This window comes from Anolis carolinensis, chromosome 1, assembly GCF_035594765.1.
Source record: "Anolis carolinensis isolate JA03-04 chromosome 1, rAnoCar3.1.pri, whole genome shotgun sequence".
Lineage (NCBI taxonomy): Eukaryota > Metazoa > Chordata > Lepidosauria > Squamata > Dactyloidae > Anolis > Anolis carolinensis.
Genome location: NC_085841.1, coordinates 177,268,390 through 177,283,456, shown reverse-complemented (window position 1 = coordinate 177,283,456; position 15,067 = coordinate 177,268,390). Strand labels below are relative to the sequence as shown.

The window sequence follows — 15,067 nt, the reverse complement described above, 5'->3', positions numbered from 1 at the left end:
GGGCGCGGTGCATTCTGGGCGCTGTAGTTCTCCTTCTCAGGGGCCGGCGCCTCACCTGTTCCGCAGGCTGCGCGGCCTTTTGCTTTAAATTCGAAAAGGTGTCCACCTGGGTGGCTGAAGTAGCAGCCCCCATTGAAATCCACAAAAAGAATGTGGACAATTTCAACAGAAAGGAGGAAACCATGAAAATGAACACAATCTGGCTACCAGCATTAAAAAAAAAATCTAAAATCAGGACAGTAAATAAAGAACAACACTCTGAAAACAGGGGAATTCCACACAGGAAACAATCAAGGCCAGCTAACCTCGCAACAAAGGATTCCCCCAGGCAGGAAGCAGCCAGGCCTTGAAGCTGAAAGGCCATTCAATGCCAATCAAGGTGGCCAATTGCAACTTTCCTCAGACAAGAGTTCTTTCTCCCACCCTGGACCTTCCACAGATATGTAAATCCCAATTGGCTAATTTCCAGCAGACCTCACAACCTCTGTGGATGCCTACCATAGATGTAGGTGAAACATCAGGAAAGAATGCTTTTGGAACATGGCCATACAGCCTGGAAAACTCACAGCATTTTAGTGTCAGGAGTGACTTGAGAAACTGCAAGTCGCTTCTGGTGTGAGAGAACTGGCCACCTGCAAGGATGCTCGGATGCTTTGATGTTTTTACCATCCTTGTGGCAAGCTTCTCTCATGTCCCGCATGGAGCTGGAGTTGATAGAGGGAGCTCATCCACGCTCTCCCCGCCTTGGATTCGAACCTGTAACCTTCAGGTCAGCAACCCAGCCTTCAAGTCATCAGTCCTGCTGGCACAAAGGTTTAACCAACTGAACCACCGGGGGCTCCTGAGGTTACAAACCTTGCTTCATGAACACAGTGATGCACAATATTGTGTATTACATTAACTTCCTCTAGTACTGACAGAGTCAGTAAAGGGTCTGTGTCCTATCTGAAATCCTGTGGCTGCCTCCTGAAGCACTCTGGGTCTTGTAGTTTATTGAGACCCAGGCCCTCTCTGGCTGAGGATTTCAAAGGCGCCTCCCTAAACTACAAGCCCCAGAGTCCTGCAGGAGGCAGCCACAGCAGTTCAGACAGGATGCAGACTCTTTGCCTACTCTTTCAGCTCTGGTGTGATGCCGGATTTTAGTTTGTGTGTTTATACCAGGCATGGGCAAGCTGGGCCCCTCCAGGTGTTTTGGACTTCAACTCCCACAATTCCTAACAGCCGATACACTGTTAGGAATTGTAGGAGTTGTAGCCCAAAACACCTAGAGGGCCGAAGTTTGCACATGCCAGGTCTATACAGGCAGTCCCCAAGTTACAAACAAGATAAAGCAAATTTTCCCATTGAAATGCAGTGAAATATTAACCCATTCCGGCCCCTAACCATCCCCCCTCCATTTTTGTTACATGTTTTTTAAATAAGAAAATGTTCTTTATAAATGTCACACTCAAGGCAGAAATCCCTTTGGCTGTAAACAGCACACCAATTGGTAAATCAGCAAGCAGTTTATTGTAGAATATATATATATAGCAAAACAGTAAAAATAGTAAAAAGTACAATCCAAAAATTAGTCAGTAAAGAATGCCTTTAATGTTTCAGTTTAAATCCAAACCATCAAGCTGTAGAACTTCCATGGAGCAAGGCAGGTGAAAACAGAAAACATAGCAAAACAAAACCATAGGCAAAACTAGGATAAAATAATTTAAAAAAAAAAAACAGTAAATCCCAAAGGCCAACTGTAACTAGAAAATATCCCTGGAAACATGTAGCACTTGGAAACAGGACCCTGGAGGTAAAGCAAAGTTGCCTCGACTGAAAACCAAAAGCTACATCAATTAGTAAAAGCCTTCTCCAAAATCCCAGACCGTGAGAAAGGCATTATTTTTGCCTTTCCAGGCAGCTGACTGATTATTATCTCTTTTCTGTTGTAAACGAGCAGGGCGCCTGAGTTTTTGAGAGACTTCCCTATCTTTACTGTAAAACTGCCTTTGCTTCAAGGTTATCTTCTCGCTGCCACCTGAGGAAACAGCCTCTGAGTCACTATCAGACTGTAGCTCTGCAGAACTCGGTGAAAGGTCTTCCCCCGACACTTCACCTGGCTCAAGCCTCTCATCTGAACCTTGCTCATCTACACTTGATTCTGGCTGCTCAGGCCTCTCGTTAACACTTAATTCCAGCCCAAACCCCTCAATAGAAGTATCATTCCCTTCATTAACTTCAGACTCAAGCTATACAGTGGGAACAGACACAGATTGAACAGGCTGATATACAACAAGAAATAACAAATAATATATAAATGCACATTCACATGAAACAATAAAAATATCAGCTTTAAAAGGGTAGAAGCACAAAGTTGTGACAAGGAAGCACCAAGTGAAGACGCAGAAACATTTTCTTCTTATTGTACTCATTCTAGCCTCCCTCCCTCTCTTGCTCTCTCTCCTTCTCTTCATGAAGCTAAACATACAAGGAATAAAAACCACATAAACTCAACTAACCCAAAGTTCCTCAAAGCAGATAAGAGCACAGCAGACAGCAATTTCCCAAAGCAGACAAGAGCACAAGGCACAGAGGCTGCTTCCTTAAGCCCTAAAGCCCTGTACTCTTGTGCTAGCACTTCCTCTGGCATTAGCTCTTAACGCAAAATGCTGCTTGTATATCAGAGTGAAGGGCCCCCTGGTGGCGCAGCGGATTAAACCACTGAGCTGCTGAACTTGCTGATTGAAAGGTCGGCGGTTCGAATCCAGGGAGCGGGGTGAGCTCCCACTATTAGGCCCAGCTTCTGCCAACCTAGCAGTTCAAAAACATGCAAATGTGGGTAGATCACAGGGAAGGTAACGGCACTTCATGCAGTCATGCTGGCCACATGAACTAGGAGGTGTCTACAGACAATGTCGGCTCTTTGGCTTAGAAATGGAGATGAGCAACCAACCTCCAGAGTCAGACATAACTAGACTTAATGTCAGGAAATTTTTACCTTTACCTTTATGTCAAAGTGAAACTCAGGCCAAGTGACGGGCTCTTAATTCAAAACATTCTTTTAAGTTGGGGTGCTCTTAAGTCGAGGTTCCACTGTACAGCCAGTCCCCAAATTACTAATAAGATAGGTTTTGTAGGTTTGTTCTTAAGTTCAATTTGTATGTAAGTCAGAACAGGTACATTTTTAAGTGTAACTCCAGCTGTGTGTGTCTAAAAGCTTTGGATCGCATAGAGAAGGGTTAACACTCCTGTGGTATTTGTTTTGCTGTCTCTGCCCCTGTTCAGAAGATTTCACCTTACTTTCTGTCCCTGTGAGAACTGAATTTTGGAACATTTTTGCTTGTTATGGAAACAAGGATTGGTGAAGAAGCTTCAATGGAGACACTTTTTCCTCATGATAACTCTTCCAGGAGTGAATTTTCTTTCTGAGGGATAGATTTTCACATCCTGTTGTATCAGTTTTGTTCTTAACAATGAGTCGTTTGTACACCGGATGTTTGTAACTCGGGAACTGCTTATATACATTTGTATTTTAGACTTGTATATAATTGGAATAAAGATGTAAGTTGTGTAGTTTGATATGTAATTGTCGTTTAAGCATTTCTGTGTTTATGCATAAATATTGTTTTTATTTGTGTTTTTTCTGTTAAAAACTTTGCTGAAAATATTTTTTAAACAAAACTCAACATGTGTCCCTTAAAATGGGCAGCGATGACCCAAAATTATTATGAAAGGAGTAAATGTAAACATACTTTAGACTTTGGGCATCACTTTCAAACGCTGGATTGTGTCATTTTGTTAGTTTTACCTCGTCATTTTAAAAACATGAGAGATGAAACAGTGTCCTCAGAGCACCTCAGCACGATGCCTACCAAGCTGGGCAATAACTTAAGCAAAGATGATAGATTAATCATTAGCCATTTTCATTGGACAGAACACCAGTAGGATAGGAACAGCTGTACTTTGTATTCCTGATCTGAAAATTAAAAAAATATATACGGTGTGCAAGGATTTAGCTTTGTCACCAAGACACATCAGAAGAGAGCAATGGCCTTCGCTTGTCATCGGCCCACCAGCATGCCTGTATTTCTCCTCGCTTTGCTTGCCATTTTTGCTTCTGTTGACAGTGAGAAGCTGCTAGTGATACCGCAAGATGGAAGTCATTGGCTCAGCATGCGTGCGGTCGTGGAGAAACTCAGTGAAAAGGGCCACGAGATAGTGGTGGTGGTGCCAGAAGTTAATTTGCTTCTAAAAGAGTCAAGACATTACATGCTGAAAACGTATTCCGTACCGTATGAACAGAAAGATCTTGATGCTGGATTTAAGAAGTTTTCTACAATGCTCTTTCGTAAAGTTTCTTTTCCATACAGCATTCTTCAAGAATATCGCAACAACATGTATGTAATCAACTTGTTTTTTGATAACTGCAACAGTCTCCTGAAGGACAGAGAAGTCATAAAGTTCCTGGAACAGGGTCATTTTGACGCCCTCTTTACGGATCCAGCTTTGCCATGCGGAGTCATCCTCGCTGAATATCTCTCACTCCCTTCGGTGTATTTCTTTCGTGGATTCCCTTGCAGTTTGGAGCATGCAATCTGTAAGACTCCAAACCCTGTGTCCTATATCCCAAGGTGCTACACCAGACACACAGACCGAATGAGTTTCTTCCAGCGTGTGATTAATCTGATTGTCAATTCTTTTGAGACATCACTTTTTAAGATGCTGTATACCAAATACCAAGATATTGCTTCAGAGTTTCTCCAGAGAGACGTTCACTTACCAACACTTTATAGAAATGGTTCAATCTGGCTTTTGCGTTATGACTTTGTTTTCGAGTTTCCCAGGCCTCTCATGCCCAACATGGCCTTCATAGGAGGCATAAATTGTGAAGAAGGGAAGGACCTGCCACAGGTATGTTCATTAATTTTTCTCATTAAATGTGTCTTTCAATGGCAACTTTTGTATCTATATATATAAAAGAGTGATGGCATCACGGCAATTCACAAAACAACAAAAGTACAGGCCCCCCAACCTCAAAATTTGACAACACAACCCATCATCCACGCCTCAAGGTTGATACAACAAAAAGAAAAGAAAAATAAAGTCCTAATTAGAGGGAGAGCAATAATTATTTTTATCCAATTGCTGCCAGTTTAGAGGGCTAATCTCTGCCCACTTGGTTGCCTAGCAACCAAGGGACAGCCAGGTTTCAGTTAGGGGACAGGCCGATTTAGGCCTCACTTAGGCTTCTTCCACAGATTATCTAATTTGCACTGGATTATATGGCAGTGTAGACTCAAGGCCCTTCCACTCAGCTATATAACCCATTTAGAATCTTATATTATCTGCTTTGCACTGGATTATCTTGACTCCACACTGCCATATAATCCACTTCAGTGTGCATTTTATACAGCTGTGAAGAAGGGGCCTCAGATAATCTAGTTCTGAGCAGATAATATAAGATTAGAAATATACAGTAGAGTCTCACTTATCCAACGTAAACAGGCCGGCAGGATAAGTGAATATGTTGGATAATAAGAAGGGATTAAGGAAAAGCCAATTAAACATCAAATTAGGTAATCGTTATACAAATTAAGCACCAAAACATCATATTATACAACAAATTTGACAGAAAAAGTAGTTCCATGCGCAGTAATGCTATGTAGTATTTACAGTAGAGCCTCACTTATCCAACACTCGCTTATCCAACGTTCTGGATTATCCAACGCATTTTTGTAGTCAATGCTTTCAATATATCGTGATATTTTGGTGCTAAATTCATAAATACAGTAATTACTATATAGCATTACTGTGTACTGAACTACTTTTTCTGACAAATTTGTTGTCTAACATGATGTTTTGGTGCTTAATTTGTAAAATCATAACTTAATTTGATGTTTAATAGGGTTATCCTTAATTCCTCATTATCCAACATATTCGCTTATCCAACGTTCTGCCGGCCCGTTTATGTTGGATAAGTGAGACTCTACTGTACTGTATTTACAAATTTACCACTAAAATATCACAATGAATTTAAAACACTGACTACAAAAACATTGATTATGAAAAGGCAGACTGCGTTGGATAATCCAGAACATTATATAAGTGAATGTTGGATAAGTGAGATTCTTCTTTAATATGAAATAATTACTGGGATAGAATAATGCAGAACAATATAATCTCTAAAACCAGGACAGTAAATAAACAGGGAAATTCCACACAGGAAACAATCAGGGCCAGCTAACACCTCCCAACAAAGTATTCCCATCATCAAAGTCTGGCAAATCCTGTTTTCTCAGGGCCACAGACAGTAGAAGCACATAAAATATCGCAAACAACACCACTCTGAAAACAAGGGAATTCCAGACAGGAAACAATCAGGGCCAGCTAACACCTCCCAACAAAAAATTCACTCAGGGATGAAACAGCCAGGCTTTAAAGCTGCAAGGCCATTACATCCTAATCATTTTTCCTAATTGCAGCATTCATACTTGCCTCCAACAAACAAAAAAAACCAATCAGAAATATTGTATATTCACAACCTTTAGGAAATAATATCCCCTGATGGCGCAGTGTGTTAAAGCGCCGAGCTGCTGAACTTCTGGACTGAAAGGCCACAGGTTTGAATTGGGGGAGCGGAGAGAGCCCCCACTGTTAGCCCCAGCTTCTGCCAACCCAGAAGTTCGAAAACATGCAAATGTGAGTGCATCAATAGGTACTGCTCCGGCGGGAAGGTAACGCCGCTCCATGTAGTCATCCCACATGACCTTGGAGGAGTCTACGGACAACGCCGGCTCTTCGGCTTAGAAATGGAGATGAGCACCAACCTCCAGAGTAAGACACGACTGGACTTAATGTCTGGGGAAAACCTTTACCCTTGACCTTAACTACCACCAATTCCTCAATACTTTATTTCCCATACCACCAGACTTCGCCACAGCAACGCGTGGCCGGGCACAGCTAGTAATAGTATAATAGGACATTTTATTGATTAGTCAATTGACCGTATCAAAACACTTGACACACACATTTAACATATACAGCATACAACCCACAGTACAACAAAGGTTAAAATAAACAAGCTGTTAACAAGGGATGAAGATCCCAATCCAGATGAAATATGTGCATCATCCCTACAGTTTACCCCAATCGGCTCCAAATATGTAGTTCTTAGCTGAATTGCTTTCTATAGAAAAAGGCTGTTTTGTATGTTATTTTAGTATTCTGGCTAGCCAATAAAATGTAGTTTTAATATAAGGATCCCAGTGTTTCTTTTGTATAATGCATGGTCCGAAGTATTGGTTTATCTCTTTCTTATACAAGTTACAACTAAACAGGATATGTGTGATATCTTCTACCTCTGATGCTCCACAGATCCAAAATCATTCATTTTATGGGACTTGGTTAAATCTTCCATGTTTGACCATTGTATCCAGCTGTTCAAATCTAGCTCTAGCAAATATCCTCCTGAGGTGTTTAGGCATTTCTGTCTTTAGATTTTGCGCTGTTAAAAAGTATGTTTAAAATGACTTAGCCATTTCAATGAGCTGGCTTTGCTGAGGGTAGCAATGTATTTCTGAGCTTCTATGTCCAGTATTTGTTGTGCAACAATTTTTGGATCTAGTTCCTCTAGGAGATTTGGATATAGAATTGGAAGTCCACAACTCCTAATGTGTTCTGTCAGTTGAACTAACCAAGAGGTCTGATGTTGATTTTTTGTCTGCTCTAACAGGTACAGTTTTGGTAGTCTGTCATTTGCCACGGCATTCAATTTTACCCAGTAGTTGTATGCCCTAATTTTTGCCCAGCTCTTGAAGAGTATAATGGGAAAAATAGACAAGACTTGACATAGGAAAGTCTGTTTCAGAATGGTGCTATGTGTTTGCACTAAAACATATTTTAATTCTGTTTTTACCATGCTGTTAATATTTAATATTTTTTAATTTTGTATTGCACTTTTAAAACTTGTCTAGTGTAGATTGATAGATGCTTTGAGTCTCCATGGGGGGAAAGGCAGGGTATAAATAAAATTAATAATACAATAAACTTTAATAATAATAATGCATACATACATACATACATACACACACTAAATAAAGTTTGTGTTAGTTACAGTGGGCCCTTGGTATCTGCTAAGGTTTGTTTCCAGGACCTTCCCTGGATTCCAACATTTGTGGTGCCATAAGTCACATTATGTACTACTGTGCAGTAAAATGATGTCCTTTGTATGAAATGGCAAAACAAGGTTTGTTTTTTTCATTTTATTTGAATAATTTGAAGCTGAAGATCCGAGATTTCCAAACTGTGTGTCACAACATGTTAGTGTGTCAGCTGCAGTGTGTAGGCATGCCATGTGAACATAACGAGAAATCTCTGAGTTCAGGTGAAATAAGCACTAAGTCATATATTTAAAAGTGACAGGGTTTCATCAGATATGTTGTGTTATGAAATACATTTCATTATTACAGTTTATGTATGTGTCCATATCTCTTGTAAAAGGGTTGATTTAACCTCTGATGCACATTTACTTCAATTTGTAAATTCTAACCTTATTACAGTAGAGTCTCACTTATCCAAGCCTCACTTTTCCAAGCTTCTGGATTATCCAAGCCATTTTTGTAGTCAATGTTTTCAATATATCATGATATTTTGGTGCTAAATTCATAAATACAGCAATTACTACATAGCATTAGTGCGTATTGAACTACTTTTTCTGTCAAATTTGTTGTATAACATGATGTTTTGGTGCTTAATTTGTAAAATCATAACCTAATTTGATGTTTAATAAGTTTTTCCTTAATCCCTCCTTATTATCCAAGATATTCGCTTATCCAAGCTTCTGCCGGCCCGTTTAGCTTGGATAAGTGAGACTCTACTGTACCTAGAATCTACCTTTCAGATACAAATAAGGGATATGAATATTTTTAACAGTAAGAAGATGTTAATTATTTCAGTACTTTTACAAGGGATACTCAACCTGTGTGAGAACTAAAAGCAATGCAACAAGTAAAAACTACCACTTTGAACAAGGCTTGCCATATAATATAGCCCCATGTTGTCTGTTTTTTTTTTTGAAAGACACTATGAAAGATATAAGTAATGTGGTTGGCAGATGGTAGTATCTGGGATACATTAATAAGGAACGACAATTTATTGTGAATGTCAGACAGGAGACCTGTATTTTTGTTGCTACCATAAGTATTATTAAAATAAGAACTGACATCCACAGACAAACAATACTTTTATTATGACTAAGCATAATTTCAAAATTGTGTGAAAGCTACCAGATCTTCCAAACAGCTTTGTAGTTGATCCTAATAAAAATACTGACACCTGTGGATTTGGTATTATACTTCATCATAATGCATCAATGCAAGTTTCCTTCATTTCTACAAATCATCCAAATAGCTTTATCAACCAGGGTGAAAGATTTTTAATCAACTTAGCAGATGAAATCCAAATTTAGGAACTGTTTGTGGATCTACAATTAAACCAAATGATTATTGTACAATCGATCACTTGAGGTCTTGGAGGTCATTAGGCATTCTAGGCTTGGTATCAATAACAATAACTTTACAACTAAAGATCTCCATGATCGCTCCCCACCTCTGGAATTCCCTCCCTAAAGAATTAAAAATGGTCTCCTCCCTCCTGTCCTTCAAAAAGCTATTGAAAACACATCTATGCAATTTAGTTTATGGAGAGGAGGAGGATTAAGTACATCTATATGCGCCCCCACCTAGCTGCTAACATCTGTTAATCTGCTGTTCACCATCTCCCTTCCAACTATTTTAGCTGAATTTTAGAGACGTTTAATGAGATTTTAAGGATTTAATAGGTTTATAATTATGTGGATTGTGCAATGTATTGTCTTGTTTCCTTACGTTGTTTCATAATTGAGTTGTTTTGATTTGTTTTATGTACAGTTGTTGGCATTGAATGTTTGCTGTTGTTTATTTTGTTGTAAGCTGTCCTGAGTCCCTTTGGGGAGACAAGGTGGGCTATAAAATAAAGTTTCATTCATTTATTCATTCATAAGGAATGATTCTAATTTCCATTTAAACATAATGTCAGAAGAGGTGCATCAAATTTACCAGGGATAATATTCCATAACAACTAGACTTGTGCACAGATTTGAACTGGTCATTTTCCTCCGGTCAATCTCGCTCCTTCAACTCTGCCAGGTGGCCGTAACAGCAAGTGCCAAGCCGTCGCATTTTCCTGTCCGTAATGGGATCACGTGGCAGCTGATCACAGGTCCCTCTCTCCTATTCGGCAGCACACAGCATGCGAAGAGGCTGCTTCATGCTGCTCGCACAGGGTTTCCCTGTAAGCCCTCCCTATTCGGCCATTCGGAATAGAAGAATGCCATGACATGTCTTACACAAGCTATGCCTATGTAATTGGGTGACCGTTTCAATTGCTCTCTCAGTTGCGTCCTGGCTTCAGTCCGATTGCCTTGCTACTCGTGCTCTTTCTCTCTCTCTGCTTTATTTTTTGGTTTGGCTTCACTGGCTTTGCCTGTCTCTGGAATCTTTTTTTTTTTAATTTTCCTTTATTTTCTTGATTTGTTTTATTTAGAGGGACTGGTTGGGAGCAGAGCCGGTCCAACAATGAGGCGAATTAAGCGATCACTTCGGACGCAAAACATACAGGGGCGCAGTCGAGACTGCTTTTTCTGTTGATGTGTTGTAAAACATGATGTTTTGGTGCTTAATTTGTAAAATCTTCATGTAATTTGAAGTTTAATAGGCTTTTCCTTAATCCCTCCTTATTATCCAACATTTTCGCTTATCCAACGCTTTTATTTTTCAGTGATTGGTTTGGGGGGGGGGGGCCGAAATTCTGTTCGCCTACACTTGAAAAATACCTAGGGCCGGCTCTGGTTGGGAGTTGGGAACATGAGGGACGGGTGGGTGGGGTGGGCGTAAGCATTAGAGGGCTTTGGAGAGTCACCCTTTTTAGCTTCTTTTTCTCCTTTCCTCCTCTCTTTCTAAAAATATACTTCTAAAAGATAACTGTTATTATTATTAATGATTAATAGTAAAGAAAAGCCTCATTCTCAGAAAACTGCTACCAAGTTATCAACCAACCTATCTAATAATTTCATTCCTTTGCAAACCACAATTTTTGTTTGCCTTCTGAATTTCTAATAATAATAATAATAATAATAATAATAATAATAATAATAATAATAATAATAATAATAATATATTGGCTGACTATTGCCACAAGAACAACATATTGCAACTTTGTTTGGGCCTCAATCTGTGGAGAAACTTGGCCAGAACCCATTATCTATCCTCCTCTGCTTCAGAAAATAATATACAGTAGAGTCTCACTTATCCAACACTCGCTTATCCAACGTTCTGGATTATCCAACGCATTTTTGTAGTCGATGTTTTCAATACATCGTGATATTTTGGTGCTAAACTCATAAATACAGTAATTACTATATAGCATTACTGCGTATTGAACTACTTTTTCTGTGAAATTTGTTGTATAACATGATGTTTTGGTGCTTAATTTGTAAAATCATAACCCAATTTGATGTTTAATAGGCTTTTCCTTAATCCCTCCTTATTATCCAACATATTCACTTATCCAACATTCTGCCGCCCGTTTATGTTGGATAAGTGAGACTCTACTGTACTGTACTTCTAAAAGAGATTTGTTATTATTAATAATTATTATTAGTAAAGAAAAGCCTAATTCTCAGAAAACTGTTACTTAATCCAGGTTTTCTTGAAAAACCGAAGTGAAAGGATCCCAGAGAAGATGTTATCTTAAGCTCTGGCCATAAATCCAGGTTTCCTTTTAAAACCAAAGGGAAAGGATCCCAGAGAGGGTGCTATCTTAACTCTGCTGCCTTCCATCCAGTTCTTAAGGAAGGCTATAAGGTTCATCCCGATAGCCCTAAAATGATGGGAAGGGGAGCCCTGGAGCTTCCACATTGCTGCCAATGGGCCGGATCTAGCTGTATTTTCTGGCTGCGGACCGAAAATGGCTATCCGGCTACCTGTCCGTTTTTGGGAGGTGCGCAAAAGTGGATATGGGGTCTACTGGAATCTGGCAAGCAGAACAGGATCGTGGTTCAGACAAATAACGACATTTATGGACAAACTTAAAGCACTGGTTTAAAAAATGAAGGTAACTATCTAGCAATATTTGGCTCCTGCAATTGCCAGCTCTGTATGCATTGGTCATTTGGAAGCCTTAATGCCCCAAAGCCTAGATAGTCACGCAGTTGAGGAGGTTGATTCCTGTTCTGTCCAATTAAATCAATGTTGCTTCTTCAGCAAAAGAAGCACTTTAGATAGTTAATAATTAGCTTATTGCTTTTGGAATTATCTCTGAATCATTAGCAAAGGTCACTCAAGGATCAAATATATTCTGTTTGGTGTAACAGCAAGATTATAGTCTGTCTTTGAAGATGGACCACCACTTCACTTGCCCTCGGGGATTTCCCATCTGTTTTCTCTTTCTATTTGCCATCATCTGCTTTGGAGAGGGAAAGAGGCTCCTGGTGATTCCTGTGGATGGAAGTCACTGGCTCAGCATGCGGGCCGTGTTGGAGAAGCTCACTGAAAGAGGTCATGAGGTGGTTGTCTTAGTCCCAGAGGTTAACCTCCTGATCAAGGAATCGAAGTATTACACTATGAAAAAATATGCAGTACCATATATGCAAGATGATCTTCTCCAACGTTTCCGCTTGCTTGGTAGCAATCCCTTTGAAGAAGTCTCTTTTCCTGCCATGGTTATAGGGGCTTATAGGACCTTGATGCAACTAATTGAATTGAATTCCGTTAGTTGTGACAACCTTCTGAAGAACAGGGAAGTCATGAGGTACCTAGCTGAAAATCGATTTGATGCCCTTTTCACAGATCCTGCTGTGCCTTGCGGTGTGATCCTTGCCGAATACCTCTCAGTTCCTTCTTTGTACTTCTTTCGTGGATTCCCATGCAATTTAGAATTAGCAGTCAGCAAGTGTCCAGATCCAGTTTCTTACGTCCCAAGGTGTTATACTGCATACACAGATTATATGACCTTCAGGCAGCGACTGCTGAACCTCTTTGTTAGCCTCTTGGAGACAACGCTTTTTAAAATTCTGTATTCAAGATATCAAGAGATTGCTTCAGAACTTTTCCAGAGAGAAGTACACTTACCAACACTTTATAGGAATGGCTCTATTTGGCTTTTGAGATATGACTTTGTATTTGAATATCCCAGACCTGTGATGCCAAACATGGTCTTCATTGGAGGAATAAATTGTGAGGAAGGTAAACGCTTGTCACAGGTAGGTGCTATGTATCAATGGGTCTGGGTTCTCCACAGCTATTATGTGTATTATTAAAGGCGGGCAATTGAGGAAAATTAAGGTGGTGGATTAGCCCACCAGGAGACCTTGGAAGGCTATACTTCTCTGCACCTGCATTTTAAATAAAAATAGTTTTTGCCCCCTAAATGCTCTCAAATGTCCTTTAGATGCCATGAGCACATGATTTGGGGTCTTTCTGGAACAGGTGACATTTTAGGGCATGTTAAGAGAGAATAGGATTTGATTTGGTTTTGGGTTTTGTTTTTGTTTTGCAAAACTTCATGTTGCTGCCTGGGATGATTCAAACATGGTGGAAATATTGCTCATGTACTCTCAGAGATAATTTCTGGACATTTAAGAACAAAACAAAACACATTGGAGCATTTTTAACATATGGTGGGCTTGAGGATCACACTTTGCCCAATCTTATTGCTAGTGATCAACAATACAATAATTAAGTAGATTGAGGCCAGATGCTAATGATTGTATTAGCAGAAGGGGGGTCTTTCATACTACGTAGCCTTCTTCAGGTCCTCTATGATAGACTATTACATTTAGGTCATATTTAAGGTTTGCTTAGCCCTCTAACGGTTGTGGGAAGGTAGCTCCCAACCTCACAATTGTTTGTACTGACTAGAAATGATGGGAAATGCATCCAAGGTTTCCATCTCTTTTTAGGTGAAGTGGAGGGCATTGTCCCATTGCTAGTGTTGGAAAAAGAAATGTTTTTGGTATAGTAAGAGTTTGTACATAAAATGGGTGGAGGCACCTTTTTGTTTTTTGTCTCAGGTGGCAAAAAATATCTTGGACCACTTGTGCACCTAAGAAAGTCACATGTGAAAATGTTGTCATATCTGTATCCTGAAGTATATTGGAGCCAGGGCACAAAATATAACATTTTGGTCTTTGGCACAATAACTGTGTTAACACCTTGTGTAAACATCCTCTTCCTGCCATAATTGTTCAGTGTTTTATGTAATACTATCAGAGGGTTTTTTTTAATTTTAAAGAACTACAATGATGTGACAGAATGGAGGAAAATGAAGAGAACAGGAAGAAAGAAAGATGTTGTTGGCCATGACGGCAGTTTGCTACATGTGGTACCTTTACAACTGAGCCCACCGGCTCCTATCCCACAATGTAGAGTAACTTCTGGTGGGGCTCTGTTGCAAAAGTATAGGCAAACCAGCGTTGCAACACGGGAGGCTTCCTATGTTGAATAGAAGTCAACATGGGAAAGCCGGGGAGCTGATGCTTCCCCCTGTGGGATGGGATAATAGGTGGATCAGGCGATGCGGGGCGTGGACGACGGGTTCCCCATGCCCCCTGACAGACACCACTGGATTTATCATGATGTGTGGCAATTCCAGCAGCCCGGCAGATGAGGCTGTGTGTTAAAATTCAATGGAGGAGAGGCATTAGTTTGTGCTTCCTGCACATCAGCAGGGATGTGCACCAGAGCTCCAGAAGCATATGGGGTGAAATCAAAAGGGAAGGTTAACCAATTAGATAATTAATTAGATAAGGGCACGCTAATGCCCAACAATGTCCTTGGGCAACCTCCCTTTGGGAGTCTATATGACTTTGGCAGGCTGGATGTCTATAATGCACTCCACATTTTGTGGAGCCGATTTTGTCCTGAATCTGGGATACACTACCATCTTCTTCAGCATATTTTTTGGTAGAATCTGGATTTTCTAGTTACATTTCAATGCATTGTATACACACCATTGTTCTGTGGTGTCGTGAAGTTGCACTATAGAGCCATTG

At 40.0% G+C, this 15,067-nt stretch overlaps 1 protein-coding gene across 2 annotated transcripts in view; it reads left to right on the top strand.

Annotated features, from left to right (window-relative positions):
• The first annotated feature begins 3,944 nt into the window (after nucleotides 1–3,944).
• LOC100552049 (UDP-glucuronosyltransferase 1-6) overlaps nucleotides 3,945–15,067 on the top strand; it is a 53,008-nt gene continuing 41,885 nt past the window's right edge. Inside the window, exon 1 of one of the 2 annotated variants that reach the window (XM_016995404.2) lies at nucleotides 3,945–4,890. In XM_016995404.2, the coding sequence (XP_016850893.1) occupies nucleotides 4,027–4,890 (864 nt within the window). In that variant the 5' untranslated portion in view covers nucleotides 3,945–4,026. Of the gene's footprint in view, nucleotides 4,891–12,377; nucleotides 13,277–15,067 lie in introns of those variants that run through there. The other variant, XM_016995399.2, reaches the window with a different exon arrangement.